Raw genomic sequence first — 17,666 nt, forward strand, 5'->3', positions numbered from 1 at the left:
CAAAGACTGTAAAGGCTGGAATTGTTCTCACTGGAGCTTAAATAATGGGTGACTTTATAGATATTTAATACAATGATGAGGGGGATAGATAGGGTAGATAGTCACAGTCTTTTTCCTTAGGGCAGGGAAAGTCTAAAACTAGAGGACATAACAACCCTTCTCACTGTTTACAGTAATGCAATAACAGCATGTAAGCAGATAGCACAGATTCAAAGGTACTAACCCACTATTCAACACTAACTCTAAACCTATACAACTCACTGACAAGCTGACCACTAGCCAGCCAAAACACTTCTGAAGAAGGGTCTTAACCCGAAACGTCCCCCATTCCTTCTCTCCAGAGATGCTGCCTGTCCAACTGAGTTACTCCTGTATTTTGTGTCTATCTTCAAAGTAAACGTGCGGTACGGTGGTGCAGCGGTAGAGTTGCTGCCTTACAGCGCTTTCAGCTCCAGAGACCCGGGTTCAATCCCAGGTGCTGTCTGTACGGAGTTTGTAAGTTCTCCCCGTGATCATGTGAGTATCCACCGAGATCTTTGGTTTCCTCCTACACTCCAAAGATCTACAGGTTTGTAAATTAATTGGCTTTCTATAAATGTAAATTGTGCCCAACGTATAGAATAGTTTTAATACGATCGCTGGTCGGTGGGCCGAAGGGCCTGTTTCCACGCTGTGTCTCTAAACTAAACTAGCATCTGCAGTTCGTTCCGACACAAAACACTTCCCCGTCCCGTGGTAATGTCTGGGTTTTAAGCTGAGCTTCCTTACCGAGGGACTGCCACTGGCGTTTAGCAGGAAATTGGCAGTGTGTGCGGCCATGGGAGGTTGGTCAGGAATGCTTTGCTGGCCAAGTGCCATTCCCACAATTGCAGTCATGTGCGTTTCAGTGCCAAATACATAGATTGGAATTCCAGTTGTCTTACCTGCAAATAGATATGACCAAAATATATACATAGTGAGGAACTAGTTAACAAAACAATATGCACATGTTGGAGTTGGTGTTATAGAAACAGGCCCTTCGGCCCAACTCATCCATGACACCCAGGGTGCCCTCCTGAACCAGTCCCATTTGCCTGCATTTGGCACAAATCCCTTTAAACATTTCCTATCCACGCCCTTTTAAACACACACACCTCCAGATTCAGGGACAGTTTCTTGTCAGCTGTTATCAGACAACTGAATCATCCTACCACAATCTGAGAGCAGTTCTGACCTACCATTTTCCTCTTTGGTGATCCTCAGACTACCCTCGATCGGACTTTACTGGCTTTACCTTGCTCTAGCTTAATCACATCCATCCCAGAGTACAGCGAGCAGAATCTTGTCTCAATCAATTGTCACAAGTGCTGGGATCAATTTGATGGGGGAGAAAAAAAGTGGGAGGGGTACACAGAGGTAAGAAGTTGTGGGGAACAAGAAAATACTCGATGGGAAAACATTTCATGTTTGAAGAGCACCAAGTTAGAGTAGGCCAATTTGCTCTCATTCATCCTCAAATAAGATGGTCACACAACAACAATGAAAACAGACACAAATAGTGGGTGAATTTGATAGTTGCATTTGTCTATTCCATATTTCATGCAGTTAAAGCCTGTACGCCAAGGAGATTGGAGAAGTGACTCGAGACCAAGAAAAGCTTGCTAACCTTTTCCCCACTTCCTTATCATAAGTTTACTCTTCTCACCATCCTTGAGTTGATGGATGCCAAATGTAGTTGGCAGACCACACATGGTTGCCTCTTCCTTGCAAAGTCAGCCAGATTTATGATCAATTCATGATTAATGGTTAGATCCTAATATGCTGAAATGTTAATGTAAGGCACCGATGCCTTGGCCTGCCAAGATCTCATTTTACCCAAGATACATGATTGGGAGCATCTGCACCATTTCATGGATAAAAAGAAAATATAAATCTGTGGACAAAGTTACTCACCAACTTCACCCATGACACGGAGGCCTTCTTGGTAATTGGGCCCACCCCTTCTGACAAAAATCGAGACGTTATGATTCTGCAGACAGGTCTGGTAATCCTTGATTGCACGAACAATGCCCTAGGAACGATAATCAGACAGTCGCTACAGGTATTTACATCTTCAGAAAAACTTGCCACAATTAAGGCATTTTGTCGGTTTCGATGGGGGTTTGTCGGTTTCGATGGGGTTTGTTGGTTTAGATGGGGTTTGTTGGTTTAGATGGGGTTTGTTGGTTTCGATGGGGTTGCTTAGTTTATGTCGTTGGGTTTCTTTAGCAGGGTAAAGGATATGGAGGCTTCAAGGGGATAAAGCTAAGTTAAGTGAGTGACCAAGAAATGAGCAGATGCTAATGGGGAAAGGGGTAGGTGATCCGCCTTGACGTACAAGCCTGAAGTGTATAATATTTTTCTTGTGGTGAGAGATTCGCAAATGTCAAAGTTCAGAAGGACTTGGATATCCTTATAAACAAGTCACTCGAAGTATCTTGCAATTGCAGCAAGCAATTAGGAAGGCAAAGGATATTGAAGGTATCACAAAATGCTGGAGTAACTCAGCATGTCAGGCAGCATCTCTGGAGAGAAGGAATGGGTGATATTTCGGGTTGCGACCCTTCTTCAGACTGAGATCATTTCCTCAAGGGGATTTTTGTATTGTATTGTAATTAATTTATTAGCCAAGTATGTAAAAACATGAGTACTGAAGTGAATTTATTCACAAAATGCTAGAGTAACTTAGCGGGTCAGGCAGCATCTCAGGAGAGAAGGAACGGGCGACGTTTCGGGTCGAGACCCTTCTTCAGACTGATGTCAGGGGGGCTGGACAAAGGAAGGATATAGGTGGAGACAGGAAGACAGTGGGAAATCTGGGAAGGGGGGGGGGGGGGGGAAAGAGAGGGATAGAGGAACTATCTAAAGTTGGAGAAGTCAATGTTCATACCACTGGGCTGCAAGCTGCCCAGGCGAAATATGAGGTGCTGTTCCTCCAATTTCCAGTGGGCCTCACAATAGACAATAGACAATAGGTGCAGGAGTAGGCCATTCAGCCCTTCGAGCCAGCACCGCCATTCAATGCGATCATGGCTGATCACTCTCAATCAGTACCCCGTTCCTGCCTTCTCCCCATACCCCCTCACTCCGCTATCCTTAAGAGCTCTATCCAGCTCTCTCTTGAAAGCATCCAACGAACTGGCCTCCACTGCCTTCTGAGGCAGAGAATTCCACACCTTCACCACCCTCTGACTGAAAAAGTTCTTCCTCATCTCCGTTCTAAATGGCCTACCCCTTATTCTTAAACTGTGGCCCCTTGTTCTGGACTCCCCCAACATTGGGAACATGTTATCTGCCTCTAATGTGTCCAATCCCCTAATTATCTTATATGTTTCAATAAGATCCCCCCTCATCCTTCTAAATTCCAGTGTATACAAGCCCAATCGCTCACTATGGCACTGGAGGCACTTCCCTCCTGAGATGCTGCCTGACCCGCTGAGTTACTCCAGCATTTTGTGAATGAATACCTTTGATTCGTACCAGCATCTGCAGTTATTTTCTTACAGTACTGAAGTGAAGATGTCTTATTGTTATTACACAGGGCCGTGTCCAGATCACATTCAAAATGCTGTGCATCATTGTGGCTGCCATATACGAAACCAAAAGATCGCTTGCTGCGGTGAGGACATCACAAAGATCCGCAGGACTGGTTTCTGGGATGCCCGTGCTCCACGCCACGTGAGGAGCGACTGAGTACATACCTGCACTCTCCTGCACAACACACAGAAACTTACCCCACCCCACAAAACAGCTTCTTTTTTAAAAAACACATCTGTGTGTCAATTTCCAAAGTAACTTTTAAGCTCTTCTCTAATTACCAATCAAAATCATCTTTAACCCATTCAGCCTGCATGACATTAATAATGATCCCAATTCATCAATTGCATTATATCCAATTCACATTATGGAAACGTCATTATAGCTAAAATGAATCCCCATAGGTTTAAGGCCTTTATGGACTATCAGCATAATTTGATTCTGGTTGTTTAGAATTAGTTTAAAAGGTACGGTTTGTAACTAAGGAAAATAAATGTGAAATACCAGGACAAAATATGATAATGGGCCATTAATTATTATACTACAGAGAAAGGTATATGTGTAAAATTGTCCCTGTTTCCACGCTGTTTCTCTAAACTAAACAAAGTCAAATAGTTTCTTACTCTATTTATACTATGAACGAATAATTAAACAAAGTTCCCTTCAGAGTTATCGTCCATCAAAAATATTACCAATTGAAATAACCTGGAGATTGAGAAATCATATTACCTTAAATGTTGCTGCTACATTTGTGAAGTTAGCAATGCTGCCTCCAATTATGAGGATCTTTCCTGAATATAGTGGGAAACATTTACAAAATATAGCAGTCAAATAGAATAAAATGAACAACCTTACAACTTTACAGCGCAGCAACGTGTACAGAAATATATTCAAATGTCTCAAATTCTTGAAGACAAGGATGGTTCCTGCTTCAGGGGAAGAAATGGTGGAAGGTGATCAGGGAAGGCCTTTGCATGCATTTGTGTGATGGTCAGGGAGAAAACACATTGGGGTGGGGTCTGAGAGAAAACCGAGAGCGGGAGCGAGCAAGAGACATCTTAAAACTTCTGCAAATTTTGGAATAACAGTAGCCAAAACCATGTTGGTTGGTGTCAGAGAAATGTTTGTTTTGCCCACATTTAGTTATCTACAATGTAAAAGCACAAGGGACACATGGCAATTGTCATGGGATCAATGCAGTGTGACTGCCATTAGCACACACGAAGAGATAGTTCAAATGCACCAAGAATAAAGATGTTAATGGCAATCAGGAGGTAATGCAGAGGAAACATTGGATATTGCAGAAATTAAATATTTAATTCCTGCAAAGTGGCTGTAAGGCAGAGATGGCAATGCCACTGCATTGGACTCAGTTACAGAAATATGCTTCTTTTAGACAAGAGTTGGCCCCATAGCAGAAGCATCCAGGTGGTGGGGCTGGGAACTGGAAGTGTCCTGAGCTAGTTCTGCCACCACCACTATCTACTGTATAAGTGAGGCTCCCACTGATTGTCGCCGGAAGCTTGCGCCCTTTTCAGGACAGACGATGACACTGATGTAACATTTGAAACATGGATGATGGACACGAAAGAAACAGACAAGAGTTCACTCGCTATTATCAGACGTTGCTCTTCCCATTTACACTCACCTTCTGGATGCTGATGTCTGGTCATTAGCGAGAGGATGGTCTTAGCGTAGTCATAGGTCTGTTGCTCACTCGGGGCACCAGAGTATTCACCATAATTAGCTAGTTCATTCACCCCACCAAGGTCACAGATTGTGTCACTGCAATGAGAGGTATAGGAAACACCTCAGAATGCCTCTGTGATAAAAGGTGTGCGCAGTCTTTGCAGATTGTTCAGGATCATAAATTATCATGGCACAAACATTCCTTCTTCCTTACCATTCTACATCAACTATAACTCTGTACAAGGTGTCCTGTTAACAGGACCTTTTAGATCAATGTTCACTTTTATTGAGCACCACACACTATTCTGGCCACTCCCCAGTCTCACTGTTACCATTGGGAAGGTGGGACAGGAGCCCCAGGACCTTTGCTTCCAGGCTAAAGAACAGCTTCTCCCACCAGCCATCAGGCTCTTGAACTGCCCTGCACAACCAGAACGCAGCACAGGATTACTACAGGCTTTGCACCACTAAGGTTGCACTGTGAACGTTGGCTGGTCTGGTTTACTGAGATCGATTGATCATTTATTGTATAGATGTTGTGGTTGTGTTTAAAGTGCCTGTAAAGCCGCAGCAAGTAAGAATTTCAATGTTCCGGTCCATATGATAATTAAACTCTCTTGACACTCTTGAGTATTCACTCGTATTGGTCATTCTGACAAAAAAACCTTCAAAGCAAACAAGAACAGATTACGATTCCCTTCGGTTTTTGTTTTTTTCCCCCTCTGAATGATTAATTGATGAATAGATTCAGCTATTAATCCTTAATCAAAGATAAGAATCGCCTTACCAGCTGCTCATGAAGAGGAAGAGGAAGAGGAGATAACTGCAAGGTTTAGTCATGATTGCTAACAGGAGTTAATGGACTGAAGACTGAATGTTTCTGATCCGGGTGCAGTACAATATTAAGTACACTGTACCTGTAGACAACTGAAGCACCTCCTCCAGCCACCATTGTCCAGATCCTGCCCTTGGGATTGAGGATGGTCAACTTCAAACTGGCTCCACTCTTTGCATCAAGATCAGCAATATAAGCTTCCTGTAATAGTGACATCATCAAAATGGTTACCTCAAAATAATTTAACTACCTACTCCCAGATGTGGCATAATAAGGAACAGATTCCCCGTAAAACCAGTGCAATGCTCACTCAACAGTAACAGATGGACAATTTGTTGACAAAGTCAACTAAACTAAGACAACCAGTATCATTTTGTCAATAGCATTTTGTTAAAAGAAAATCAGCATTTGAACAACTCAAGTTGGCCAGCAGCTTTAAGGAAAAGCAAAAACCGCAAGTTATAAAATGGTCCCAAGGTCCCATGGTCCCACGGTGCCATGGTCCCACGGTGCCATGGTCCCACGGTGCCATGGTCCCATGGTCCCACGGTGCCATGGTCCCACGGTGCCATGGTCCCACGGTGCCATGGTCCCACGGTCCCATGGTCCCACGGTGCAGGGCAAGTCCTACTTTCCTTGTCTCCGTGTTTGCTTAACCACACCTTTCTCTTATTACCAATCTAAACGGTTAACTGTTAAAATGTTTCTCCCACCGGAGACACTGTTTAAACAGCTGTAAAGCTTGGAAATAAGAGTGCAATCGAATGCGGTAAGCCCAAAGGATTAAGAACAGATGCGACAGTTTTAATACTCAAGCTGTTAAAAGTGTACGTATTTCTCTGAAGCTCATTTTAGCTGTTGTGAAGATAAAACTCATAATTGACAGCATTTCTGCCATTATATTCCAAGTTCACTCCATTCATACACCTGGGCAGTTTTGTAAAACAAGAATAATCATGTCCCATTAAGAAGGGAAAGCCCATTCCATTCCCTCACCACCAGGGCATGGAAACGTTAAGCTCTGACACAAGATGCATAAAGGTTACAGGGACTCCATCAAGGAGGCAAGGAAACTTGGAACAGTGTGCTTTGAAAAGCACTGCATGGGTGAGGGACAGAGTGTACACACAAGTGATAAACATCATGCACTTTTTCAACCCACATCTTTGTTGACCATCATTGTAAACCATGATTACACAGAGAAAGTAGTTTTACCACCTATCACTTGGCAGGCTTTCTCGAGCCCCCACTTCTCTTACAGCTTTCACCCCTACTACAATCAGTCTGAAGAAGCGTCCCAATCCAAAACATGTTCTCCAGAGATGCCACCCGGCCTTCTGAGTTACTCCAGCACTTTGTGTCAGTTTTGTTAAATATCCTGTTGATCCACTAGAAATCAATAAAGCTGGTCTCAAAATGGCGATGAGAGTTCTATAAAGTTTAGGAAGGAACTGCAGATGCTGGTTTACACCGAAGATAGACACAACATGCTGGAGTAACTCAGCGGGACAGGCAGCATCTCTGGCGAGAAGGAAGTGGTGACATTTCACGTCGAGTCCCTTCTTCAGACTGAGAGTCTCGACCCAAATCGTCACCCATTCCTTCTCTCCAGAGATGCTGCCTGTCCCACTGAGTTACTCCAGCATTTGGGTCTTCCTTGATACTCTCCATAATATTCTCTTCACCATTACCATCTCACATCTTCCACTTTTGTATTCACTGCCATAAATTAAACTGTTTATTGAACTAGATTTACAGAGTGGGGTATAGCAGTGAACATGCAGAGTAAATGGAATAAATTAAGGAAAATTCTGAGTCAAACTGTGCAACCAACTTAGTCTCTCATCACGGGGCAATGAAAACCTTGAGCTTTGACAACAAGGTACATAACAGCCGTAAAGATTCCTTGATCCATGAGAACACGGAAGTTTGGAATACTGTGCTGTGAAAAGCACTGACTGGATGCAGGGAGAGTGTTTGAAAAGTTACAAACAAGTGGAAAAGTGATTATCAAAGCCTAGGCAATTTATATGAAAAACTGGTTTAACTACAGGCCTTAAATCCACAGGATTTTGTTTCATGCCTGTATACTACTTCAATGTTTCAGAATAATTACACTTATTATTCGTGAATCAGAATGAACTGTTCATGTTGGGTTATTAAATTTCAGATGGCAAGACCTCCCAAGAACCATTAATCCAAATAAGAATGTCCGGCTTCAAATATAAAAAAATTGAAGAGACACATTTCACTGCACATTTTATGAATAGTAAAGATGGCAAAATTAGAGGTCTCCCGTTTTTACTTTGAGTACAATAAATTCCACGATTTGAAAAAAAGTGAAATAAGTTCAGTTACTTGCCTCAGGATAAGCTTCTCTCCCAAATGGTGGTGGGAAATCCACATCTCCCCATTTACCTTTGCAGATGTAATCAGCTGTGCTATCTATCTTTGCTGCCATATCCAAAACAAACACTCCAGCATCTGTGACAACTGCAGTAGGTTAACAAGGGGGAACAGAGATCCAATAATTAATAATAATAAGCCACAGAGGGAGAGCAGACATCTTTCAGCATAACTAACGCAGAAAATCTAGATTCCACACAAGCTTGGGAGAAGCCTTTTTAGTTCTCACTCATCTTCTTCCCATCTTCCATTTTGGATTTCAGTAAGTGAAAAATAAAAACAAAGATTAGAAATGAAACTTACAATTCTATAAAATGATTCATGGTGGAAAATGAGAAGTATTATTCGGATGGGACATGACAGGAACTAGACATGGTGGCCACAAAACCAAACCAAACGCTATTTTTAATTGAAGGTATTATCCATATTTTGTTCATCCCCACCTACCTCACCATGACAATAACAGTTGTTGGCTGGGATATAGAGCCATTAGTTGCACTGAGCTCATTACTAAAGTCCTCTCAATTTCAAGCAGGTTTACAGTGAGCAATCCTACAGGCCAGAGACCAAATCATGTTCCAGTTCACCACAGAAAGGGACCAGGATTTTAAGTTTTGATAATAAAAAATGAAAATCATTTGACATTTTATAAAACTAGGGCAGAACTCCCAGCATCTTGTCAATGCACCAGCACATGAAAGATCAACAATCTATCTAGTAATTTTCAGAGCTTTGAAGATATTCAAAGATAACTTGGTTTGTATCCATTTATTTTTACAAGGTTTCAGGCATTGCAATTGCAAGTCTTGCTGAGTTCTTTGTAACAAGAAAATCAAGAGTCTAAATGTATTGGATTACTTCTTATTTCATCTAATTAAATTATTAACTGGACAGGAAATAATCCAATATTACTACATCCATCCACTTAGTTTGTCAGCCAGAATAAAAATATGTGATTTTAAATAGTTTGTTTACCCAAGGGATTAATCTCCAGGTAGGTAAAGAAGAGATCCTCGAACAGTGTGAACAGTCCAACAATAAAAGATGCCAGAATACTGCAGAGATAAAAACAAGTGTGAAATTTGCACAAAATAAAATTAACGAACTAATGCACGACATTGAAGAGGATGTCAGAGAAGAGGGACAGAGAGCAAGAACTGAGTGCACAGAAGGACAGGAGTGAGAGCAGGGAGGGATGAGAGAGAGTGCAAGTAGGAAGGGACTAGAGGGCACGAATGAAGGGTGCAAAGCGGATGCGATGGTGTGGGTGCACGCAGAAGGGGCAACAGGATGACAGTGGTCACGTGGGAGGGCAAAAGCACACAAGACAGGGGAGGGCTGAGGCAGTACATGGTACAGCGAGACTGTGTACATGGGGTGCGGATAACGATAGAGGCAAATGTATTGAGAAATATTTCAATACTTTCATCTAAACTCATCCTTTACATTTTACAGGTGTTATGGAAGAGCAATAATGAGGGAAATAAGCAAACACAAGGATGTACTATTCTGTTGATCAGTCTGAAGAAGTGTCTCGATCCGAAAAGTCACCCATTCATTCTCTCCCCGAGTTGCTGCCTGACCTGCTGAGTTACTCCAGCATTTTGTGTCTATCTTTTTAAAAAATAAATTAGTTGGTCTTGATAAAATTAACCATGAAACTGCTGGTTTGTGGTTGAAACACACGATTCACTGATGTCTTTCTGGGAGGTATCCATTCTTGCCTACATTCCACTTCAGACCCACCCATGTGAGTGACTGTGAAATGCGTTCTTAGTTGAAGGGTTTATAGAAGCTGGCACATTAAAGTGATGTCCAAATCCCATGTATGAATGAAACCAAAAATCCAAAATGAAGTCGGCACGGTGGCGCAGCAGTAGAGTTGCTGCCTTACAGCGAATGCAACGCCTGAGACTCAGGTTTGATCCTGACTACGGGCGCCGTCTGTAGTCAGAACTTTGTACGTTCTCCCCGTGACGTGCGTGGATTTTCTCCTAGATCTTCGGTTTCCTCCCACACTCTAAAGACGTGCAGGTATGTAGGTTAATTGACTGGGTAAAATGTAAAAATTGTCCCTAGTGTGTGTAGGATAGTGTTAATGTGCGGGGATCGCTGGGCGGCGCGAACTCGGTGGGCCGAAGGGCCTGTTTCCGTGCTGTATCTCTAAATCTAAATCTAAAAAGTCAGAGCAAACCTTCAAGATCCCAGAACAAAGCTACTAAATGGAGAAGTTTAACAACTCTGGTGCTACATGGATGAAAGAAAGGAGAATTAATTTTTTTTAAAGTCACCTTTTTCTGATTGCAGGCACATGGAGCAGCAAGTGGTCACAGACATCCTGCTCGCTCAACTTTCCATCAACCTCTACGAGCAGCTTGCAGGCTTTAGAATCAACATCACCAACATCTACTCCACCCTCGTGGTGGAAGAGCACAAAGTCACCTTCCCTTGCCGCATAGATGCACACGTAGAATTCATCCTCCTAAAGTGAGAACCACAAATATAACTGAATGCCTGCGCCCCCTTAACAGAATGCAAATAAGCTATAACATCTTGATGTGTTTCCTGGCGTTGAGGAGATGGAGGGGTGATCATTTCAGTGTGCTTGAAGCCTTAACAGCTTTCAGTGCAGTCAGAGCAGAGACACTTGTTTCCTCTGATGGATGAAAATAAAATGCAAGAAAACGTATGATTTCACCAACCTGTTTGTGAGGTACAAATGGCTCAATCAGAAAGTTTTTGAGGTCACCCTTCGCACGCCCAACCTGGTTAAATAAAATGTTAAATTAGCAGCAAAATACTGTGAACCCTGATGACCAAAGTAATGAAGTTGTACATTCATCACATCTTGTGTAGCTCAGAAATGTTTCATGTATAAAATTATTTTTGCAGTCACAACTAAGAGCAAAGTTTGAATGCTTCTTGTCGGATCTTACTACGAAGAGTTGCTATGCTGATGGGAAATATTGGCCAGGATATTCCCATGAAAGCACACCACAAGTATTAGATTTAACCACGGAACTATCTGCAATCAAACTCCCCTCTGATGAATTGTCTCTCCTACATCAAGGGGTTGTCTTTTAAAGTTGTTGTTCAGACTATCAATCTGACAGCCATGCGGTAGTGATATCAACATCCAAGACTATGCTGCTCCAGCTGCTAAGAATTCTCCAGGTCTGTAGAAGGGTCTCGACCCGAAACATCACCCATTCCTTCTCTCCCGAGATGCTGCCTGACCCGCTGAGTTACTCCAACATTTTGTGTCTACCTTCGATTTAAACCAGCATCTGCAGTTTTATTTCCCCTCAATAACTCCTTTATCATCTTCAACCTTATCATCCACTGCAACAAAATAAAAAGTAGTTGCTCGGTTATGCCCTTCACAATACCAAGCCTGTGACCCTTCAGACCATGATATACAAGTCTGCTTTGGGCATGAATCTATATAGGACAGGACATGTTTTGTGCTGCAGCTTCTATGCCATTCCCAGTTGGCTTGGACAGCACGGTGCTATATGATGGGGCCCAAGAGAGACCTGGAATGATGAGTCTGCATCTCTCACTGTGCTGGCACCACATTGCTGCTTCTATGTGTTTTGTTTTCTACAGAGCATGAGCAATGGAAGCTACTGACTATATTTAGATCTCAGCAAAACAAATTAGCATCTATGGAAGACGTTGTCGTAGCTGACATTTAGTAAATTACATTTCACTTGTCAAGGCCATCAAACAAAATGAAAGATGGCAACTTCGTTACGTCTGAAGGTCTGGATGCAGGAATTTTGTTACATTCCTTAATGGACTGTCCTGCGGCTGGCATTTAACTGACAGCCAAGATCATATTTATGAGGGAGGGTACATCACCAAGTGACAGGCAGTCTTCATCATGATGCTGTAAGGTTCAATTTAGAGCTGCTTTCAAATTCCAGCCCAGAAAACACAGCCCTGCCGTGACAGAATACCCTTAAATACTCTATTTGAAATTCAATGGTTTCAGTCAAGGTTTTGAGTAACTTACCGAGTAAATATTTGAATACAATTAAAAGCAAACACATTAAGTTTAAATTGCCAGATCTACACAAATCTGCCATTCTTTGCCTTTAAAATGTTTTGCAGCAGTTTCAAGTGATAATGAACGGTATTCAAAAGCTTCCCTTTTCCTGTTAGCTTGATACAAGGAATTGAAATGGAAATTGTTGAATGTTGAGGGAAAACTGCAGAGTTAGGAAGAATTTTGAATTGAATCTATTCTAGGAAGTGTTTCTGTTGTAGACAAAAATATGCCAGCGCGCAAGATTAATAAACATACTAGTCATAAAACACTTTGCTCCAAATGCAATGCGGCCATTTCTCGTCAATTAATTTCAATTCAACGGGATTTTTTATGACAGTCTCTAAATTAAAAAAAGTCTACGTATCAGAATCATAAGATATAGAAATACAATAGATGATGCCAAATTAGATCATCAAGCTTTCCTCGCATTGAAAGATGTGTTTCAAGGACAAGATAACATCACCTTGCGGGTTCCTTTGCTGCAAGCCTGTCACAGCAATTCAGTTAACAAACAGGATCATCCTTGGATGACTCACTGCCATCATTGTAAGTGGAATATTGAAATATATCGCAAGATCATTTGAGCACGCCATCTTTCACAGCAGTCACATTGTCCTGGCAGACTGCCACCCTCTTCCCTCCGGTTCGAGTCCTTACCATCGTCTCTTGTCCCATCCGTGGCTTTAACCATTCCTTCACTTCAGCCAAATTGAGGTTAACTCCAATCAGGCCCAGTTTACCACGGCGCTTGATCAGCTGGTCTGGCTTCACCACGAGACGCTAAAAACAAAGTGTTAAAAAAACGTTGAAGTCAATTACAACAAGATTTCTGATTAAACATCTGGACAGAATCCAAACAAACCAAGGAATTCAACATCTCAAAATTTTAAGAACTTTTCAGGAATTTAGGTAGATGATTTTCCTCGAAAAGAACTTGCATTGATAAAGCACTTTTCATTTCCTTTGGACAAAGGTTGAGTATAGGAGCAAAGAGGTCCTTCTGCAGAGTTGTACAGGGCCCTAGTGAGGCCGCACCTGGAGTACCGTGTGCAGTTTTGGTCTCCATATTTGAGGAAGGATATTCTTGCTATTGAGGGCGTGCAGCGTAGGTTTACTAAGTTAATTCCCGGGATGGCGGGACTGTCATATGTTGAAAGACTGGAGCGACTAGGCTTGTATACACTGGAATTTAGAAGGATGAGAGGGGATCTTATCGAAACGTATAAGATTATTAAGGTGTTGGACACGTTAGAGGCGGGAAACATGTTCCCAATGTTGGGGGAGTCCAGAACCAGGGGCCACAGTTTAAGAATAAGGGGTAGGCCATTTAGAGTGGTGATCGGGGAAAAACTTTTTCAGTCAGAGTTGTGAATCTGTGGAATTCTCTGCCTCAGAAGGCAGTGGAGGCTAATTCTCTGAATGCATTCAAGAGAGAGCTAGATAGAGCTCTTAAGGATAGCGGAGTCAGTGGGTATGGGGAGAAGGCAGGAACGGGGTACTGATTGAGAATGATCAGCCATGATCACCTTGAATGGTGGTGCTGGCTCGAAGGGCCGAATGGTCTACTCCTGCACCTATTGTCTATTGACATTTAAAAGTTTCATTATTGATTAATTACTTTTCAGGTGGACTGGAGATCCCATGAAGAGCAGGATGATCTCTACTCCGCTCTGACTTGTATTATAGCTCTCAACAAAAAAAACAAACAAATAGATTATCTGTTCATCAAACGTTTACATTTGTGGGACCTTGCCGTTAACAAAGTAAACTGCTGCGTTTCTCAGAGTACACTCGTAACTATGCTTCAAAATTATTACACCAGCTTTAAAGTGTTTGGGCAGCATGAAAGTATTTTTAACTTTCATCAAATTGCCTTGGTTTGGAGGAAGGTTAGTTGGATTTATTTAGAGATATCTCAACCGGAAAGGTACTGGAAGGCAGAATTTGCCGCTACAGATAGTGACTGCAGGATTTTGAACTTTTAAAAAAGTGGTTTGAAAGGACATGGATCAAATGTGGGCAAATGGGACGAACTTTGAAGGGTATCTTGATAACGGCATGCACGGGTTGGGCTGGAGGCCCCGTTGCTGTGCTACACGACTATGACGATGGTCCAGTTGCTTTTATACATGATATTTAAGCTAAATCTCCCACTCCCAAAACGAACAGCAGCATCCAATTATCAACAGGGTTCTCACCCTCTCAGCTTCCCCACCCTCTTGTGAAAAAGATGAATTATTCTTCTCAGAATCTAGACAATCTCAATGTTTGGTTGTTTAGAAGGCTGCCCACATCGCTTAGATTGCAACTGGAAGGAAATAGTGCTGAAAAAACCCATAACCTTGAGAAGGTCAGAGCTTAGGAAGTCGTGCCAATAAATCTGAATTATGCTTTTAGATAAAGACAAGCAGCACAATGTTTCTGCCAAATTTGTAGAGCTTCGAATCTACTTAATTGTGAAAGCACTTTTATTTGGCAGATCAATGTAAAATGACATTAGTGATTGGCAAATTTAATTAGCCTTAACACAGTTTTCCAAAATACTTGGATAACTACCACACAATACTGAACAGTTAACCTTCAGAATAATTCCAATATCACCACTGACTTTGGCACTCAAATAAGCTTGCATTGATAAAATGAAATGCACATTCGAGATGGTCATGCAGTAGACATGGGTAACTAGATATCCTGTTAAGCATAAATTCTAGAATTTAACACGGGGACTGATCATGGCTTTGCAATGCACACGCAAAAGCTAACACACAGAGCTACTGACCTTAGCCCTGCCATCACTAGTGGAAAGGATGGTGAATGGGAGTAGTGGTAAACCTTAAAAATGAACAGCTTGACACCAATTGCAAAAAATCTTACATGGGCACACAGGACTAGCTTAGATGGGGCATCTCGATCGGCATTGATGAGATGAGCTGAAGGGTTTGTTTTGTGCTGTATTACTCTGTGACTATGACCTGATCTATCTGTGTATCAACATAAATTCATCTCTGATGCAACACATAGATATTACAACAATCAGGAATGGAAGACCGAGGTAAAAAGCACATTAAAAAGACTTCATTTTTAACTTGATTCTAAGGGTTGCCATTTTAAATGTGGCACTCTCATTCACAATTTGCACAACAGCTGGAAGGATATGGTTGCTGAAACTATTTTTTCCTGGCACTGCGCCTATTGCTTAAATTAATTAAACAAAGACTTCATAAACTGTCCTTACTCTTGAACAACTTAAGAAAAACTAGAGTAATAACAAATAATTGCATGTCTAAACTGAAAATAAGTTGCAGACAGTAAATATGGATCCAAGCTAGGATCTACATGCACAGTTGAGGAGTATTCTAACAATTTCCACCAGTTTAAAGAATGTGAGAAAACAGAGCACGGATACCAATGACTAATCTCTTACTTCAAAGAACTTGAGATACAACCTGATAGGATTAATCCACCTTCAGGTAACTGACTAAGGAATTTACTAAAGTTTCTGGCGCGTTAATGTAGCAGGGACATGTCTGCATCATTAAACAAATCTATAAAATTGGCAAAGCTACTCAAAGTTATTTAGTTTATTGACAGCTGTGTGCTTTCAAATTATAGGACTCCTCTCCTGGGAGAGACACTGTCAGGTGGAATAGCAGCTTTACTGTATACTGCCGCAGGGCACGACAGGGACGTGTGCCTTCTCTGGAATCTCAAGATGACACTGGGTGCCAGAGACAGAAACTCACCAACTGCAGTACTATTCAAAGTTTGATAATATTGTTACCAGGTGAGAGAAGATTGCTCATCTTTCACAAGCAGTATGTTTTTCAACATCCTAAATTAATACCATTGTTTCCATGACTTATGGTACATAGTAATGTCAGAGTTACAAATGTGGATTGAATTTGAGATTCAAATTCCATCTGCAAATAAACTTAGCAACGTACAAAAGCACATCATTGTGGCATATTTGCAAGATACCCCATTGGACCCATGTGGCGCCAACACAACTAAAATCACCAGTGCATCGTTCAGTCTTGGGGCCAACACTTGCAAGCGACTCACCTCAGTCTGGAGCCAAGGATTCTCTTCGACGAGGAGCCCCCAGTCTGTTTCAGGTTGCACTGTAGCATTTTTGAACCTGTTCTGGACTTCCGCCTTTGTGCAAATGAACTTGTAAAGGAATTCTTTACCGGTCCGCTCAGATATGGCTTTAGCTGACATGACGGCTTAATTAGCTACAGGGGGTGAAAAAAGAGAAAAATGTCAGAAGATGTCAGTCTTAAACAAAAATAACATGCAAGGGTCCAGTTGAAAAGCTTACTGTCTTGCAAAGCCAACACAGCTCCCCTCTCCACAGACGCTGCCTGGACTGCCGGACACCACCACATTTTGCATTTTCATTTCCGATTTCACGTATCTGCTGTTTGGCCCACCAAGTCCACATCGACCAGTGATCACCCGTACACTGGTGCTATCCTACACACAGGGCAGTTTACAGAAGCCAATTAACCTGCACGTCTTTGCAATCAGAGCACCCGGAGGAAACCCACGCAGTCACAGGGAGAACGTGCAAACTCCACACAGACAGCACCCGAAGTCAGGATCGAACCTGTGTCTCTGGCACTGAGAGGCAGCGGGCAGCTCTACCACTGTGCCGCCCCAAATTCAATTGTTGTTCAATTGAATGTCAACTTCACATCCCACGAACTGTGCCTTGATCAAACTATGGGTTTTGTTTCTTATTATATGTCTAGAACGCACATGATCAGAAGCCGGAACTGTCATATTTCTGGTGGATATTGATTAGCGACAGTGATTATATTGTCCCCATTTCATGTCCTTTTAATACAAATTCACCTTAATTTTCCCTCTTTAAACCCTTAATTATTGTGCAAACTAAATCATTATGAACACCGATAGGTCTTACGTAACTCGAGATCAGTTACAGTAGCATGAACGAAATGTTGTGCAACGATTGTCCACGATCAGACCACAAAGTCCCCTTTAGTGTCAGAATGCCTTTTCGACAATCAACAATTTAAACAAACAGCTATCAAATGTGCATTTATAGGGTGCAGTTTTGTTTCTAATCTGTCTCCATAAGGACAATGCACACATGGACATTCA

The 17,666-nt window shown here is 42.0% G+C and overlaps 1 protein-coding gene across 5 annotated transcripts in view; it reads right to left on the minus strand.

Annotated features, from left to right (window-relative positions):
- The window catches only part of LOC144607758 (ATP-citrate synthase), a 64,652-nt gene that overhangs the window by 35,496 nt on the left and 11,490 nt on the right, over nt 1-17,666 (minus strand). For 4 of the 5 annotated variants that reach the window (XM_078424808.1, XM_078424805.1, XM_078424806.1 and 1 more), the window contains exons 3-13: nt 16,602-16,774; nt 13,197-13,319; nt 11,188-11,250; nt 10,777-10,967; nt 9,461-9,540; nt 8,442-8,572; nt 6,162-6,280; nt 5,204-5,340; nt 4,285-4,346; nt 1,933-2,050; nt 769-923 (exon numbers count right to left, since the gene is read on the minus strand). In XM_078424808.1, the coding sequence (XP_078280934.1) occupies nt 769-923; nt 1,933-2,050; nt 4,285-4,346; nt 5,204-5,340; nt 6,162-6,280; nt 8,442-8,572; nt 9,461-9,540; nt 10,777-10,967; nt 11,188-11,250; nt 13,197-13,319; nt 16,602-16,760 (1,338 nt within the window). In that variant the 5' untranslated portion in view covers nt 16,761-16,774. Of the gene's footprint in view, nt 1-768; nt 924-1,932; nt 2,051-4,284; nt 4,347-5,203; nt 5,341-6,161; nt 6,281-8,437; nt 8,573-9,460; nt 9,541-10,776; nt 10,968-11,187; nt 11,251-13,196; nt 13,320-16,601; nt 16,775-17,666 lie in introns of all 5 variants that reach the window. The other variant, XM_078424804.1, reaches the window with a different exon arrangement.

The sequence above is a fragment of the Rhinoraja longicauda genome, chromosome 29 (assembly GCF_053455715.1).
Source record: "Rhinoraja longicauda isolate Sanriku21f chromosome 29, sRhiLon1.1, whole genome shotgun sequence".
In the NCBI taxonomy this organism is placed as follows: domain Eukaryota; kingdom Metazoa; phylum Chordata; class Chondrichthyes; order Rajiformes; family Arhynchobatidae; genus Rhinoraja; species Rhinoraja longicauda.